Raw genomic sequence first — 14,610 nt, 5'->3', positions numbered from 1 at the left:
GTTGGAGGCCAGGTCCGTGGCAGGGTGGTACCTCCCAGCCCCCGTGGTGGTTTGGGGCCACGTGACTTGTTCTGGACAATTAATTGAGCAGATGTGCCAAGTGTCCCTTTGCTGCCAGTGAAAGGCCCTCCAGGGAACCCTTATGTGCACCCACAATGCATGACAATGTTCTAGATGGTGTCAGCTCGGTCAGCCAGATTCTGGGGTGAGGGTAAAGCAGGACAGAGCCCCTGTGACCTTCAATGGACGTGTAGCACGGGTGAGAAATATACTTTTGTTTTATGGCACTGAGACTTGGGGAATGTTTGTTACTGCAGTACGGCTTAGCCACGCCGAAATAATACACAGGGGTCCCCAGAAATTCCCTCCCCTCGTGACTCTGCTTTGACATAATGAGTGCCTTGCAAGCATTTCCCAAGATGCTGCAAGCCTTGCTCAGAGAAGCTGTCTGCCCTTTATTGACCCTTCTTATCGAAGTCTGGGGGAGGGAGGGCCACCTTCATGTTTGAGTTGGTTTTGAGCTCTGATCAATTCAGCCAAGCTGAGGCTCAGCCTAGAGCCGGTGCTGATGAGACAGGCGATGGGGTCCAGACAGTCACAAATCAGAGGGTTATCCTCCTGACGATGGAGGAACCGATGTCCTTATACTCCTCACTGGTGACCCACATGTCCTTGAAGGTGGAGAGTGAGCACAGGATGGAGCCACCTACCCATGAGCCATATAGGGAATATGGCTAAATACAGGGCTGGCACGCTGAGGGTCTCAAACAGGATCTGCGGGAAAGTATGGACCCCTCAGGGGGCGGGTTTCCCTTAATTCCATGAGCACATGAGTCCGACTGGCCCGAAGCACTGGGCTCCCCCTGAGGGATCCAGACAACAGGGTCAGGAATGCCACTCTTCATCCCAGCCCTGCCCTGACGAACTCTGCAACACTGTTTCCCAGTCTGTAAAATGGGCTCGCATGCTTCCCAGGTACCTAACGGGACAGCACCTTACGGACCGTCTCAGGACTGATCACAGGGCATCACGTCATCTTATGAACCACCGTTTTTTCACAGTGGGGAAGCAGCTGAACTCCCAGTGCCTCTGTGAAGCCGTTACCGGTCTCTCCACTGAACACATCCTTCTTTCTGCTCTCTGAGGGTGGGCAGATGTTACAGAAATTCTCGCACTTGGGAGGATTCATTTGTTTGATTAAAATGGAAAAATGAAAGCTAACAGTTATTGTGTGTTAACTGCATGCCAGACACTTAGTCCAGACGTGGCTTGGTCAAGAAATCTCTCCTGGGTGCTGACTGTATACAAGGTGGAAGGGGTGAACAGGGTAGGCACAGCCTTGCGTTTACAGCCGGGGTGACCCCCCGGGGGTATGTGATATTGGAGCCCCCCCTTGTCCACAGGAGAGACCAGTGGACCAGACCGCGGGGGAGCAGGTGGCAAAAGTGGGATGTGGACACGGCTGCTGGACACGGCAGGGCACTGGCTCTGTGAACCTGGCCGGGTGAACAAATGATTCTCCTGCAAGATGGTGACACGGGGCCATAGGAGTACAGGTTCTTTTGAGGGAGGACCCAACACGGCGTCACTCAGACAGGTGGAAGGCGGATTTTGTTACGTACAGCTCCAAAGCGGGGACAGCTGCCAGGCTGGGCCACGGGGGTGCTGCACCCAAGGACGGGGTTACTGTGAGCTGGAGCTGCCGGGGGCGGCTCACGGGTGGCCAGCGGGTGTTCTGCTAGGTTGCACGGGTTCCTTGGGCTGGTTCGTTTGAATAATTTCATGGCCCCTGTGCATCGGGGCAGTTCCTAATGGTCTGGTACCCGGTTCTGAAGTGATTAGGGAAGGTGTATCGTGGCCCTGGGGTGTGTGACAGGACCGTAAGGGGAGTGGACGAGGTGCAGACTTAACCAGCTGCCTAAGAGGGAAATTAACCGGCCTCTAGCAAAGACCTCTTAACCGGGTCAAGACGGCACTTTTTTTTTTTGATTGGGGTATAGTTTTTTACAATGTTGTGTTAGTTTCTACTGTACAGTGAAGTGGAGTTCCCTGTGCTATACAGCAGGTTCTCATTAGTATCTATTTTATACATATTAGTTAGTGTATATATGTTAATCCCAATCTCCCAATTCATACCACCACCCCCTTCCCTCCTTGGTGTCTACACGTTTGTTCTCTATGTCTGTGTCTCTATTTCTGCCTTGCAAGCAGATTCATCTGTACCATTTTTCTAGATTCCACAAATATGTGTTAATATACAATAGTTGTTTCTCTCGTTCTGACTTACTTCACTCTGTATGACAGTCTCTAGGTCCATCCACGTCTCTACTAAAACACAGCATTACACACGGCCAGGATACGCCACTGAGCTCATTACTCACCAAGCGTGTTGCCCACTAAGTGCGTTATTACAGAGCAGGGTCTGGGGGATTGAGGATTTACCCAAGAGAAGTGAAAACACATGTCCATACAAAGACTAGCCTGTAAGTCTGTGCTGCTCTTGGGTGCCCCCCCCACATTGGAACCTGGTGGATCCTGGCATTTAAATCCTGGAATTTGGATCCTGATGGAGGAGGGAGGGCATCTTTTATACTCCAACTAGAGACCGCTCCCCCTAAAAACACAAAGACATAAACCAACCTCCGCTCCCCCTGGCCTGGCATGAAACCAGAGGTCACAGAGCTTGGAAGGGTCTTCAGGGTTCCTGCGGTCAAACTCCCACTTTATAGATGAGAAAACAGGCCAGGGGACAAGAACCAGCATTTACTGAGTGCTTGATGGGCGCTAAGCACTGGGACAAGCGTTTTACAGCGTCAACTCTTTTCATTTCAATAGCGACCCCAGGGCTGATACCGTTATCATCCTTCTGAGGAGGAAACCAGGACACTGAGAGGACCAGTCAGCCACCGGAGGTCACACATGTTGGTGGAGCCAGAGGTCTTAAGGCCAGGCTGGGCCCTTCCTTGTACGCTGGGCTGCTCCCCCTGTTGACTTCTCTTCTGGGACAAGGACCCCAGAAATCCTCCTCAGATATAGATTTATTCCAGGAGAAAAACCAGCCCTGCACTTCTCAGCCTGTCCCAGTCTCCGGGAGGAGCCCTGGACATTGGCTGCTGGACAGAGGGACTTAGGCAGGGAAGGGACCCTGCTGGGAGGGCCCTGCATGACGGGGAGCTCATGGTGGCACCTACAGATGCGGAGAAGCCCATTTGTCCACAGGGAGGTGGCATTCCTTGTGCCCCGGTGCGGACCCCCGTGGCCTGCTGCCTCAGAGGCCTGCAGGAGCTTCCGCCCTTTGGCACCTCTCTCTGTCCTGGACTGTAGTCACAGACTCCCCCCCAGGTGACCCACTGGGATCTGCCCATGGGGGTCCAGAAGGAGAGCCGAGGGATGCGGGAGAGGGTGCTGGAGACCTGAGGGCCCCGCTCCCTACCTGCTGAGCCTTCCCGATGCAGGTACCCACCTGCTGCTCCTTCAGCCCTGGGAGTGGAGGCTAGGGGATGGCTCCCTGTCACCACCCGGGGGCTCTGCAACCCTCTCGTGCTGCTTTTCTAAGACTCATGCTCACCTTGGTATGCAATCTCTTTAATAAACCCTCACCAACATTACCTGACGTGAGTGTGCTTTGGTTTCCTGCTAGGATCCTGATACAATTAGGGGGTAAATTTGGAGACAGTCAGGACAGAAAGGCAGGCAGTGGACCCAGGAATGGTGGGGAAGTGCCCAAGACAGGCTGTGTGGCCAGCAGTGCAGTTTGTGTGAGGGTGTCTTAATGTGTCTACATGCCTGGGCCACGGAAGGGTCAGACATTGGGTCAAGCATGAGTCTGGGTCTGTCTGTGAGATTGACAGTTCAGCCCATAGACTGAGTAAAGCAGGTTGCCCTCCCCAAAGTGGGTGGGCCTCATCTAATCAGTTGAAGTTCTGGCTAGAACAAAAGGCATGACCTTCCCCTGAATAAGAGGGAATATCCTCCTGTCTGGTGGCCTTTGAACTGGGACAGTCCTGCTTTTGGACTAGAACGTATACCATCCACTCTCCTGGGGTCCACCCTGGGATTTGCTGGCCTCCATAAGCACATGAGCCAATTCCTTATAATAAACCTCCTTCTATATGTGCATCTCCTATGGGTGCTGTTCCTCTGGGGACCCCGAATAAGACAGTCTGGAGTGGCACATTCCCTCGGGTGAGGGACAGTTCTGTCTCTGTCTTCTCTCTCCAGCTCACAGGGGCCCCAGTGGGCAACTGGCATTCTCGGAGCTGGTATCTGATGTGGCAAGGCTGCAGGCCTGTGCCAGGTCCACATGGCGCCCGGCGGGGCCCACTTCTGTGACCGACCTGTCCACATGCAGGGGAGATTCACTGGCTCCCCTGAGTGCTGTGTTACACGAGGCGGCATAAGGTAACACATCCTGAGCTGTGCTGGACGATGCTCTGTTTCTGGGCCATGGCACGAGCCTCCTCTGTGTGCAGGTGGTGCATGGGCCACTGGGCATGCCCGGTGGGACACCGCTCACAGCAGGAGGCACCGTTGGGCTCCAGGGAGTCAGGGCCAGGTGGTGGGACATGGCTGCTTGCTTAATTGGCTCACCTAAGTCCTCAATAAGGCGGCCCCTGTGGTCCCCACCTCACCTGGACCCCGCTCCAGCCTGAGGAGTACTCTGCCATCTGTACTGGGGGTGCACCTCCCTTTCCCCACCAGCCTTGACGGGCTCCACCACCCAGTTCAATCCAGTTCAATCTGGGGCAATCCAACCAGCACACACCACCAACTCCTTGGGGTGCGGGGGTGTCAGGCCCTGCGTGAGGCCCAGAGATGGAGGAGGTCTGGGAGCTTTTAAGTCAGGGTTAGACCTGCAAGCAGGACACACCAGGCATCAGTGTTGAGAATGGGGCTGTGCACTCAGACTCCAGGGGTCTGGGCGGGTCCACAGGCCACTCGCTGGGTGACCTCAGCCAAGTTACTTCCACTCCCGGAAGCCCCAATTTCCTCATCTGTGCAAAGGGGCTAATAATCGCCCTGCCCATAGAGTAGCCATAGGTCTAGATGAAATAATCCAGATTAAACACCTCGCCCGAGCCAGACTGCGTGGCGAGTTCTCCAGAGGCAGCCGCCACTCCTGCTGCTAATGTCAAAGAGGACGGGTCTCAACTTGTACCTCAGTCTCTCCGCAGGGAGCCCGAGGCTGGGGGAGGCCCGAGCTGCCCTCCATGCAGCCTTCTCCCTGACCCCCTTCCCCACCACCTGGCCTCTTACCTGTGACACTTTCTCTTTGTTGGACATTGGATTCAAGGGCGGCTCTGTCAGCATCAGAGGATGCTGCTCTGGGGCAACGTGCAGCGCCTGGTAGAAGGAGTAGTGCCAGATCTGAGGAGTGAGGGGGGCACCTGTTAGGAAGATTGAAATGGAAGTAGTCTTGTTCAGGCTTCAGAGGCGATGTTAGGCCTCTAACCGATTTGTGACCTTGCCTGGACTACGTGCCTGCTTGTGAGCTGCCGCCAGCAAGTCTGGCGGCACTTAAGATAAAGAAGGGAGGGGCTTCCCTGGTGGCGCAGTGGTTAAGAAGCCACCTGCCAAGGCAGGGGACACGGGTTCGAGCCCTGGTCCAGGAAGATCCCACATGCTGCGGAGCAACTAAGCCCGTGGACCACAACTACTGAGCCTGCGCTCTAGAGCCCGCGAGCCACAACTACTGAGCCCACGTACTGCAACTACTGAAGCCTGCGCGCCTAGAGCCTGTGCTCTGCCACTGCAATGAGAAGCCCATGCACCGCAATGAAGAGCAGCCCCTGCTTGCCACAACTAGAGAAAAGCCCGTGTGCAGCAACAAAGACCCAACACAGCCAAAAATAAATAAATAAAATTAATTTTTAAAATTTTTTTTAAAAAAGAAAAAGAAGGGAGTGGATCATGGAATTTCTTGAGCCTCATGGACCTGGTCATTTCCTGGGGGTCTAGAAATTCGCATGATACACAAAATGAGATAAACAGCACTGTTGAAGAAACCAAGAGCTGCATATTTGCATGCAAATTGATGATATCAGTTAGCAGCCTGGTATTATAAGCGGCACTCCCCTAAACTGCAATTTGAAGTCTCACCCATGGGGTGGATGCACTGCCTGGGACCTTTCCCAACTGGGACTCCAGATTGCTGTTTTCAGGACTTCCCAGCGCTGTTTGAGTCTGGATGTAGGTGTCGGCCCAATTTGGTGATGTACGTGCTTTTACTTTTCTATCCCTTTTCATTTCTATTTCTTCCTAATGATTTTCTATTAAAGTTAAATTGAAATTGTCTATTTGTGTGATGAGTGGTGTCTTTTTGCTAACAAACCCTTCGAACCTAAAAGAAAAGTAAAACTTTCGGCAAAACAGCATATCAGCACTCTGCAGACTCCACCTAGGCCTCCACAATTGCCCACTCTGGGGGAAGCCAGCCACCATGCCCTGAGGACATCGGAGAGGCCCCACAGAGAGGCCACTTGAAGAGGGACTTCCTTGCCGGCCATGGAAAGCACCATCTTGGAAATGGGTCCTCCAGCCCCGATCAAGCCTTCAGATGATGCAGCCCCAATGAACATCTGCTTGCAACTCCATAAGAATCAAGCCAGAACCACCCAGCCAAGCTACCCCCAAATTCCTGACCCGGGAGGTAACAGGTGACCATCATTGTTTCCAGCCTCTAAGTTTTGGGGTGAATCTGCTATAAACCTTAGATAAGTAATGCATCTTCCAAGGCAACATGCACCTGTTCAACTATACATAGAGGCCCTGATCAGAGCCCTCATTTACTGAGAGACACTGGTTCAAATTAGCCGTATGTTACATCCTTACTATGCTTGACTAAGGAAGTTTTTTTATTGTGGTAGAATACACAGAACATAAAATTTACCACTGTAAGCTTTTTTTAAGTGTACAGTTCAGTGGCATTAAGTATATTCACATTGTTGTTCAACCATCACCACCACCCATCTCCAGAGACTTCCCGTCTTCCCAAACTGACACTCTGTCCCCTTTAAACACTAATTCTCCAGCCCCCTCCCAGCCCCTGGCCCCCACTAGCCTACTTTCTGTCTCTAAGGATTTGATGACCCTAGGTCCTCATGTAAGCGGAATGATACACTGTTTGTCCTTTTGTGACTGCCCTATCATGTCCTCAGGGTTCATCCACATTGTAGCCTATGTCAGAATTTCCTTCCCTTTTAAGACTGAATGATATTCTATTTTATGGATGGGCAACCTTGTGCTCACCCAATCATTTGTTGAAGGACCCTTGGGTCATTTCTACCTTTTAGCTGTTGTGAATCATGCTGCTATGCACATGAGTGTACAAACATCTCTTCCAGTTCTTTGGGGATTCACTCAGAAGGAGGAGCACTGGACCTACAGTGAATCTAGCTTAAGTTCTGAGGACCCCCCATACTGTGCTCCACAGAGCCTGCACCATTTTACATTCCCACCAACGGTGTTTCAGAGTCCCAATTTTCTAATTCCTCCTTCTCACCAACATTTGTTGTTTTCTAGGGGTGGGGAGTGGGCATTGTTGGTTGGTTGGTTTTCTAAATAATAGCCATCCTAATAGGTGTGGAGTGGATTTAGGATTTTTTATCCATCGTCAGCTTTAATCCTCACAATAGCACTAGGTGATAGGAAAAGTTATATTCCTTTCTTACAGATTAGGAAACTAAGGACCAGAGAGCCACGTTACTGGTCCAAAATGACGCAGATCATAAATGGTGGAGGCAAAATTCAGGCCCAGGTCTCTGACTCTAGAATCTATGAGGTTAGTACTGTTGTGTAGTGTCTCCAAGGACCCAGAGCCAAGAGATGCCGGGAGAGCCCTGGATGCTGGCGGTACATCCCTTCCTAGGTGCCAGGCAGCGGGGCTGCCATTCGGCATCGATGGGGGCCCTGTGAGTGGGTCCCACCCAACAGAAGCTGCAGCCTACCTTTTCCATGTTGTCCCAGTTGGTGATGGCAGCCCGAGAGATGGGATATTTCAGGTTGAGCTTCCCTCGATTTTTCTGAACTTCATTTCCGATGAACCAGTCTTCGTCTTCCATTCCCACCCACAGCTTCTGAAAGACACAGGCCAGGCCAGATCTGCCCTCAGGAGCAGCTCACCTCACGGGGCTCTCGTGTGTCAGTGCACAGTGAACTGAGGGGAACCCCGATGTGCCACTGGGGACAGCTCTGGGTCACAGCACCACCATCGATGGCCTTCTCAGACCCGTGCACTGTGTCAAAATGCCACTAAGGGGTTTCAGCAAATGACCTGCAAGGAAGAAGTGCACCCGAGGAACCCCTGCCGGGACATGCTCTTGCCCACTTTGTAGGTGTGAGGACACTAAGGCCACAAAGAGAGAGGCGGGGGAGGAAAGAACCATGGGTGTGAGGGGCACACTGGCTTCTACGTTTGCTTTGGAAAGTGAGTGGGGGAAAGTGTGCAATTTAAGTTAATTTCTGTTATTTTTTAGGAAGATAAATCTATCTACTTTCATGCGGATTAAACCATTCGTTCTATCATTCGGAAACGATCTGAGAGTCGGCTGTGTGTTCATCTGGGTCCACCAAGAACCAGGCACCAAAAGATGAAAGGTACGAGGATTTTATTAGGGAGACAAGACAAGGCGGGGAGAGACACTGGGCTGTTGTGCAAGTTTGAGGCTGGGTGCAGGACGGAGGGCTGGGTGGATGCTCTGGAGCACCGTGCCTGCGGCGGTGAAGAAGGAGCAGCGTCATCCTGGTTTGACACGGATGGTGCTCAGGTCTGCCGACCGCCCTGGTTACGATGGGCTGGGTGACTCCGAGCTGAGCCTTGACCTGCCTCTCCGTGGAGGCAGGTCCCCCACGAGGGGTCTCACTGCCGACCTGCTGCTACACCGAAGTGCCCAGGTGGAATCATGGCACTTGGATGGACATGAGTCCACGCAGAGCATCCTGTTACGTGCCGACCCCGCTTGGAGACAGACACTTCCTTCCTGCCACCCAGGGGCTTACCCGAAGCCCGGGAGGATGCAGGCGAGATGCCTCACGGAAAACAAAGACAGGCGCCCAGTTGGCTGTGGTCCTGATAGATGGTTTGCTGCCTGATCATTCGTCTTGGTCACACGTTGCTATTTCGGTGAGGAATTTGGGGATTTTTTGCTGTGATCTTATGCTTCCCCAGGTATGTAACCTACTTTATATACACTCCGTTTCCTGTTGTGCCTCTTTGTAGAGATAACAAGTATTTTTTCCTCCCCTGGGGCTGGGGAATATTCTCCATGGGGCAATGTTAAGTTGTTATTTGGGGTTTTTTGGGTTGTTTTTTTTTTTTTTTTTTACTTTTTGTAGTATTTAGTTTGGTTTTTTTTTTTTTACATTCTTTTTAAATATTCTAAACCATAATGGAAAAGAATGCAACGTTAAGTTTTGACCTTGCAGGACAAATTATTATACGTGTCGGGGCAAGAGATGCCACACCAAGGATTTCAAACAGAGGGACTGAATACAGGGAGGTGGTCACAGCATTGGGGGTTCGAAAGCACAAACAGGGCAGAGAGTAGAACCACCCGACACTGCTTGGCTGCAGGAAGAACCGGGCAGTGGGTTTGCAGAACAAGGGCTCAGAGGAGGCCCCACAGGGCTGGGAGGGGTTCTGCCCTGCTGTTCTTTCACGGCCACGGGGTGCTGTGTGGATGGAGCTGGAGGATGCAGGAAATCGCTGTTGCTGGCGGGAGGCTGAACGGGGCAGGAGAACGGGAAGACTGCCCCCTCCCGCCGCCTTCTATTTGCAGAACCTCTCAGGGAGCAGTAGCTAGAGGAGCCCCAGCCCCGGCATGGGCACCGCAGAGCAGAGCAGAGGCAGAAACCAGCTGCAGTGTGTTGATTGGTGGCCCCCAAGATAGGTCCACGGGCTGCCCCCAGAACCTATGTTGGTGTGACCTTATTTGGAAATAGGGTCTTTGCAGATGGGATTCATTTAGGGATCTGGAGATGAGATCATGCTGGATTTAGGGCGGGCCTGAGATCCAACGACAAGTGTCCTTATGAGAGAGAAGGGAGGGGAGATTTGGGACAGAGAAGGGAATAGAGGAGAGGGAAGCCCCGTGATGATGGAGACAGACCAGGCCCACGAATGCCTGCAGCCACCAGAAGCTGGAAGAGGCCAGGGAGGATCCTCCCCTAGACCCTCAGAGAGTGTGGCCCTGAAACACCGCAGATGAAGAAGGTCGCCTGTCATATCAGTAAACAAAGGGTGTCGCGGCCATCAAGCCACCAGTCACTGCAGCCGCCTGACTGTGCACCCTGAGGGTGGAGAAAAGCAGAATACTGGCCCGAGATAGCAGAGGTGCACATCAAAGGAATGATTCCAGTGAGCGTAGACGCTTGCATCTCCCCATACATAGAAAAGCGCTAAATTCGTTAATTTCAGATATGCGTTTTTCCTTAATTAGCAATAATCTTTTGACATACCGACGACCTGGTTTTTGTTGCAAAACCCCTATATATCCTGGCTTCTCCCCTGCCTCTTCAGAGCAGTTCCTCAGAGCTGTCTGAGAGCCTGTCTTCCAGGCTCGAGTCCTCAGCAAGTCTGCCAAATAAAACATAATTCTCAGTTTTTAGGCTGTGCGGGTTTTTTTTTGTTTATTTGTTTGTTTTTTTCAGTTGACGACACCTTGATTCTGGACTTGGGCCTCCAGAACCGGGAGTGTCTAAATGTCTGTTGTTTCAGCACCAGGACAGCAGCCCTTGGTCACGGCCGCCCCAGGGCACTAACCCAGCAGCAGTTACAACAGGGGAAGTATAAGCCCCCCACTGCCTGCCCCCTGACCCCCAATTTATTCTCACTCCCCCTCTCCAAACTACTGAGTAGATAAACCCCTAAAAGTGGGGTGGGAGAGGTGGGAAATAAATGCATTCTGTCCTGTTGGTGGGGAATTATCCAGAGAGAATTCGGTTTCTGAGAGACCAGATAGCAGACGAGGCTCAGAGACCGTGAAACTTTGGGAGGAAGGATGGAGGGGCGGCCCCAGACTGGGTTCCTGCTTCTGCAGATGCAGTGGGGGATGCGCAGGGGCTTTCAGAATGTTCCGCTCCCCCTGCTGCAGTGGCTGGCAGCTGTCACGGTGGATAAAGCTCAGTCTCTAGCTGTGCGTCAGGAGGGGCTTGGAGGGGTGTCGAGACCCCTCTCTCACTCAGCTGAGCCATGCTAAGTAGATGAAGGAAGGTTCTCCAGGCCTTTTCTTATCTCCAGCATTCATGCTGCTCCAGACTCCAGAGCCTACGGGACTGGAAGCCAGTGGCCACCGCTAGCAACAAAAGCTTGATCTGGGGAGTTTGGGCGGCCCTTCTCGGAAGTCTAACGGCTCAATCTCCAAGGAAATTAACACACCCAACTGGTTCTCCTGGGTGTGTCTTGACCCATCCCCAGCCAAACACTGGTCTAAGAGTTGCTGAGAAGGTGAGATTAACATTGACATCAGTCAACTTTGAGTAAAGGGGATCGCCCTCCACCATGTGGGTGTGCCTCATCCAATCAATTGAAGGCTTTCAGAGAAAGGATGGAGGCCCCCTAAGAGGAAGGAATTCTGTTCCTAGTCAGCCGTGGGACTCAAGACAGCAACACCACCTCCTCCCGGGGTCTCCAGCCTGCCGGCCCACACTGAGGACTTTGAACCTCAACCCCGTGAGCCAATGAGCCAAGTCCTTACGATAATCTCCCTCTATTTACATTCCTATACCTACAGCTATATCTATCTGTCTACACTAGCTCTGTTTCTCTGGAGAACCCTGACTGATACACAAGCCTCTGGCTGTTTTCCTGATCATCGGCGAGCTAAGTAGTTGTGACTGAGACCGGACGGCCCACAGAACTAAAGGTCTGGACCCTGTGATCCTTTCGAGACCCCATGTGTGGAGTCAGGACTCCGAGTTTGAACCCCACTAGCTGTGTAAGACCCTGCAGGTGCCCTGCCTCCTCTGTGCCTCAGTTTCCTTCCTCACCTGCGAAGTGGCCTTAATCGTAGGCTAAGAGCTGGGGTCACAGAGGCTGATCATGAACTGCACGGATTAAGGACGTCAGAATTACCTGGAAAGCTTATTTGGCTAGTTTGCTGCCCGCTGCCCCTGCCCCTGAGGTTCCAACCTCGGAGCCCAGGCTGCGGCCAGGACGTCTGTACTCGTGATGTTCCCGGGGACCCTGATGCCCTGGGTGCCCCGAGGTCCTTTGTCCCCAACACCGGGTGGAGCTCAGTCTGTGTCTGCATCTCGTTTCTCACGGAAGCACTGGCCATCCTGCAGAGGGTGGCCCTGGCCGTAGGGAAGCCTCTGTGCTGGCTGAGCCCTGTGCCTGCCCCAGCCTGGTCACGGTGCACCCGCTGTGGGGAGAGCCCACCCCAGGCTCAAGGCTTCCCCCACGCACCACGCACCCTCTTTAAGTCCCTTCCCACTCTGGACAAAGGCAAGCCCCAGGGGAAGGGCTGAGAGCTGAGCTGAGATTTTGATGCTGAGCAGGACCCTGTGGGGCTCCTGAGCATGAAAGCCTTTCTGTGTCCCGTATTTCTTTTTTTTTTTTTTTTTTTTTTTTTGTGGTATGTGGGCCTCTCACTGTTGTGGCCTCTCCCGTTGCGGAGCACAGGCTCCGGACGCGCAGGCTCGGCGGCCATCGCTCACGGGCCCAGCCGCCCCGCGGCATGTGGGATCTTCCCAGACCGGGGCACGAACCCGTGCCCCCTGCATCGGCAGGCGGACTCTCAACAACTGCGCCACCTGGGAAGCCCCCACATTTCTTGATTACAGGAAATAGGTTTCATTCGGCCTCCGTGACCTTCCCTGAGTGCCAACAAGCAGGTTCAACCAGTTGTTAATTAGGGAAGGGAGTGGCTGCAGAGACAAGGGAGAAGCAGTTAGGAGAAACAATAGTGCAGCCTTGGGGCAGGGTCCTGGCTCCCCATCAAGGGATACACACAACAATATCTTTGAGCTGTTCTGCAGATACTGAAGCTCCCTCCAGGTGGGAGAAGTTAACTGTCTGCTGCCCACAAGCACACAGACCCCAGACCAGTTGGAACCAGAAGGTTGATGATGCCGACTCCCGACTACCTCACCACCACCCAATCAGAAGAATGCCCATGAGCTGACCACGCCCTCTTTGAACCATCGCTATAAAACTCCTCACGACCCCCTCCAGGGTGGGACACACAGTCTTGAGGGCATTAGCCCATTGTGGCCCCCTTTGCCTGGCAAAGCAATAAAGTGAATCTTTTCTACTTCACCCCAAACTCTGTCTCTGAGAATCAATTCAGTGTCGGGGTACAGAGGCTGGATTAGGCTTCAATTTCTCGAGGTCACTGTAGACGGCTAAGCGGTGTCCCCGGAAGATATGTCCACTTGGAACCCGTGAGTGTGGCCTTATTTGGAAAAAGGGTCTTTTCAGATGTAATTAAGGTGAGGATCTCAAGATGGGATCACCCCGATTTCCCAGGAGGTAATGGTTAGAAACTTCCTACTGGCCAGAAACTGTGTTAATCATACATTCACCATCTTGTTTAACCTTCAGGCCAAATGTATGTATGTATATACTTTTGTTAACCCTGTTACATGACAGAGAAATCTGAGCACATGCTGTGTGGTCCCACTTAGGTGAGGTCCTTAGGAGTTCGATCCATAGAGACAGAAAGTAGGTGGTGGGACCAGGGCTGGGGAAGGGAGATGGGGAGTGAGTGTTTCATGGGGACAGAGTGTCCATTTGGGATGAAAATTTTCTGGAGGTGGATGGGGGTGGCGGTTGCACAACGAGGTGAATGTACTTAATGCCATTGAATTGTATGCTTAAAAAAAGTTCAAATGGTAACTTTCATGTTATATATATTTTTTATCACAATAAAAAACCCTGAATTTCTAAATGGTCTTGAAGAGCAGGAAGATCTGGCAATACTGGGCCTACTTTCTTGCATGTCACTAGGCAGCAAAGATGCCCTTTCAGGCAGAGCATTGGCCTCAGTCCCCACCCATCCCTATTGTCCTCCTGTCATGGAGGCTGAGTGTCAGTTGTCACCTAGGACTAGTGGACTGATGTTTATCCTAAAGGTGGAGAACTCCTTCCACTCTCAGAAGTGGGAAAATCAAACAGTAAATAGATGGGCATGATTTATTTTTGACAACTGTCTGCTTTGCTATCATATGTAATTGGCCTGTCCTTTCTAAGTCTGTGGTTCTCAAAGTGTGGCCCTGGACCAGCAGCCTCTGCATCCCCTGAGAAGTGGTGGGAAGTACAAACCCTGACCCTCTCCCCTAGACCTGCTGAAGCAGAAACTCTGGGTGGGCCTGGCCCCCTGCATTTTGCCAAGCCAAGCGCCCCATGATTCTGATGCACGTTCACCACAGCCACTCTGCTCTACGGACTTGATGTGGCCAGCCTGTGGTGGGGGGGGAGTTGCAGCCCCCAGGGAAGACACCCGGCACTCACATCATGACGAAGTTTCCCGAGGATGGTTGGGAACATAGCCAGGGGCGCTTCAGTCCCCGCAAAGCCCGCCTTGCTGACGCCCGAGCCACAGTCGCAGATGAGGGGCACATTTGTTGTGCTGCACGTGACCTAGATGTGGCTGCAGGGAGAGACAGAAGATG

General features: G+C 52.5%; 1 protein-coding gene across 1 annotated transcript in view; it reads right to left on the bottom strand.

Annotated features, from left to right (window-relative positions):
* Window positions 1–602: 602 nt before the first annotated feature.
* LOC307056642 (uncharacterized protein) overlaps window positions 603–14,610 on the bottom strand; it is a gene marked incomplete at both ends in the record, with an annotated part of 33,214 nt that continues 19,206 nt past the window's right edge. Inside the window, 4 exons of the mRNA XM_079709461.1 lie at window positions 603–734; window positions 5,257–5,367; window positions 7,947–8,075; window positions 14,450–14,578. Coding sequence (XP_079565587.1) covers window positions 603–734; window positions 5,257–5,367; window positions 7,947–8,075; window positions 14,450–14,578 — 501 coding nt within the window. The remainder of the gene's footprint in view (window positions 735–5,256; window positions 5,368–7,946; window positions 8,076–14,449; window positions 14,579–14,610) is intronic.

The sequence above is a fragment of the Hyperoodon ampullatus genome, assembly GCF_949752795.1.
Source record: "Hyperoodon ampullatus genome assembly, chromosome: 7".
In the NCBI taxonomy this organism is placed as follows: Eukaryota; Metazoa; Chordata; class Mammalia; order Artiodactyla; family Ziphiidae; genus Hyperoodon; species Hyperoodon ampullatus.
The sequence above is the reverse complement of the archived record's forward strand: the minus strand, read 5'-3'. Positions and strand labels throughout refer to the sequence as shown.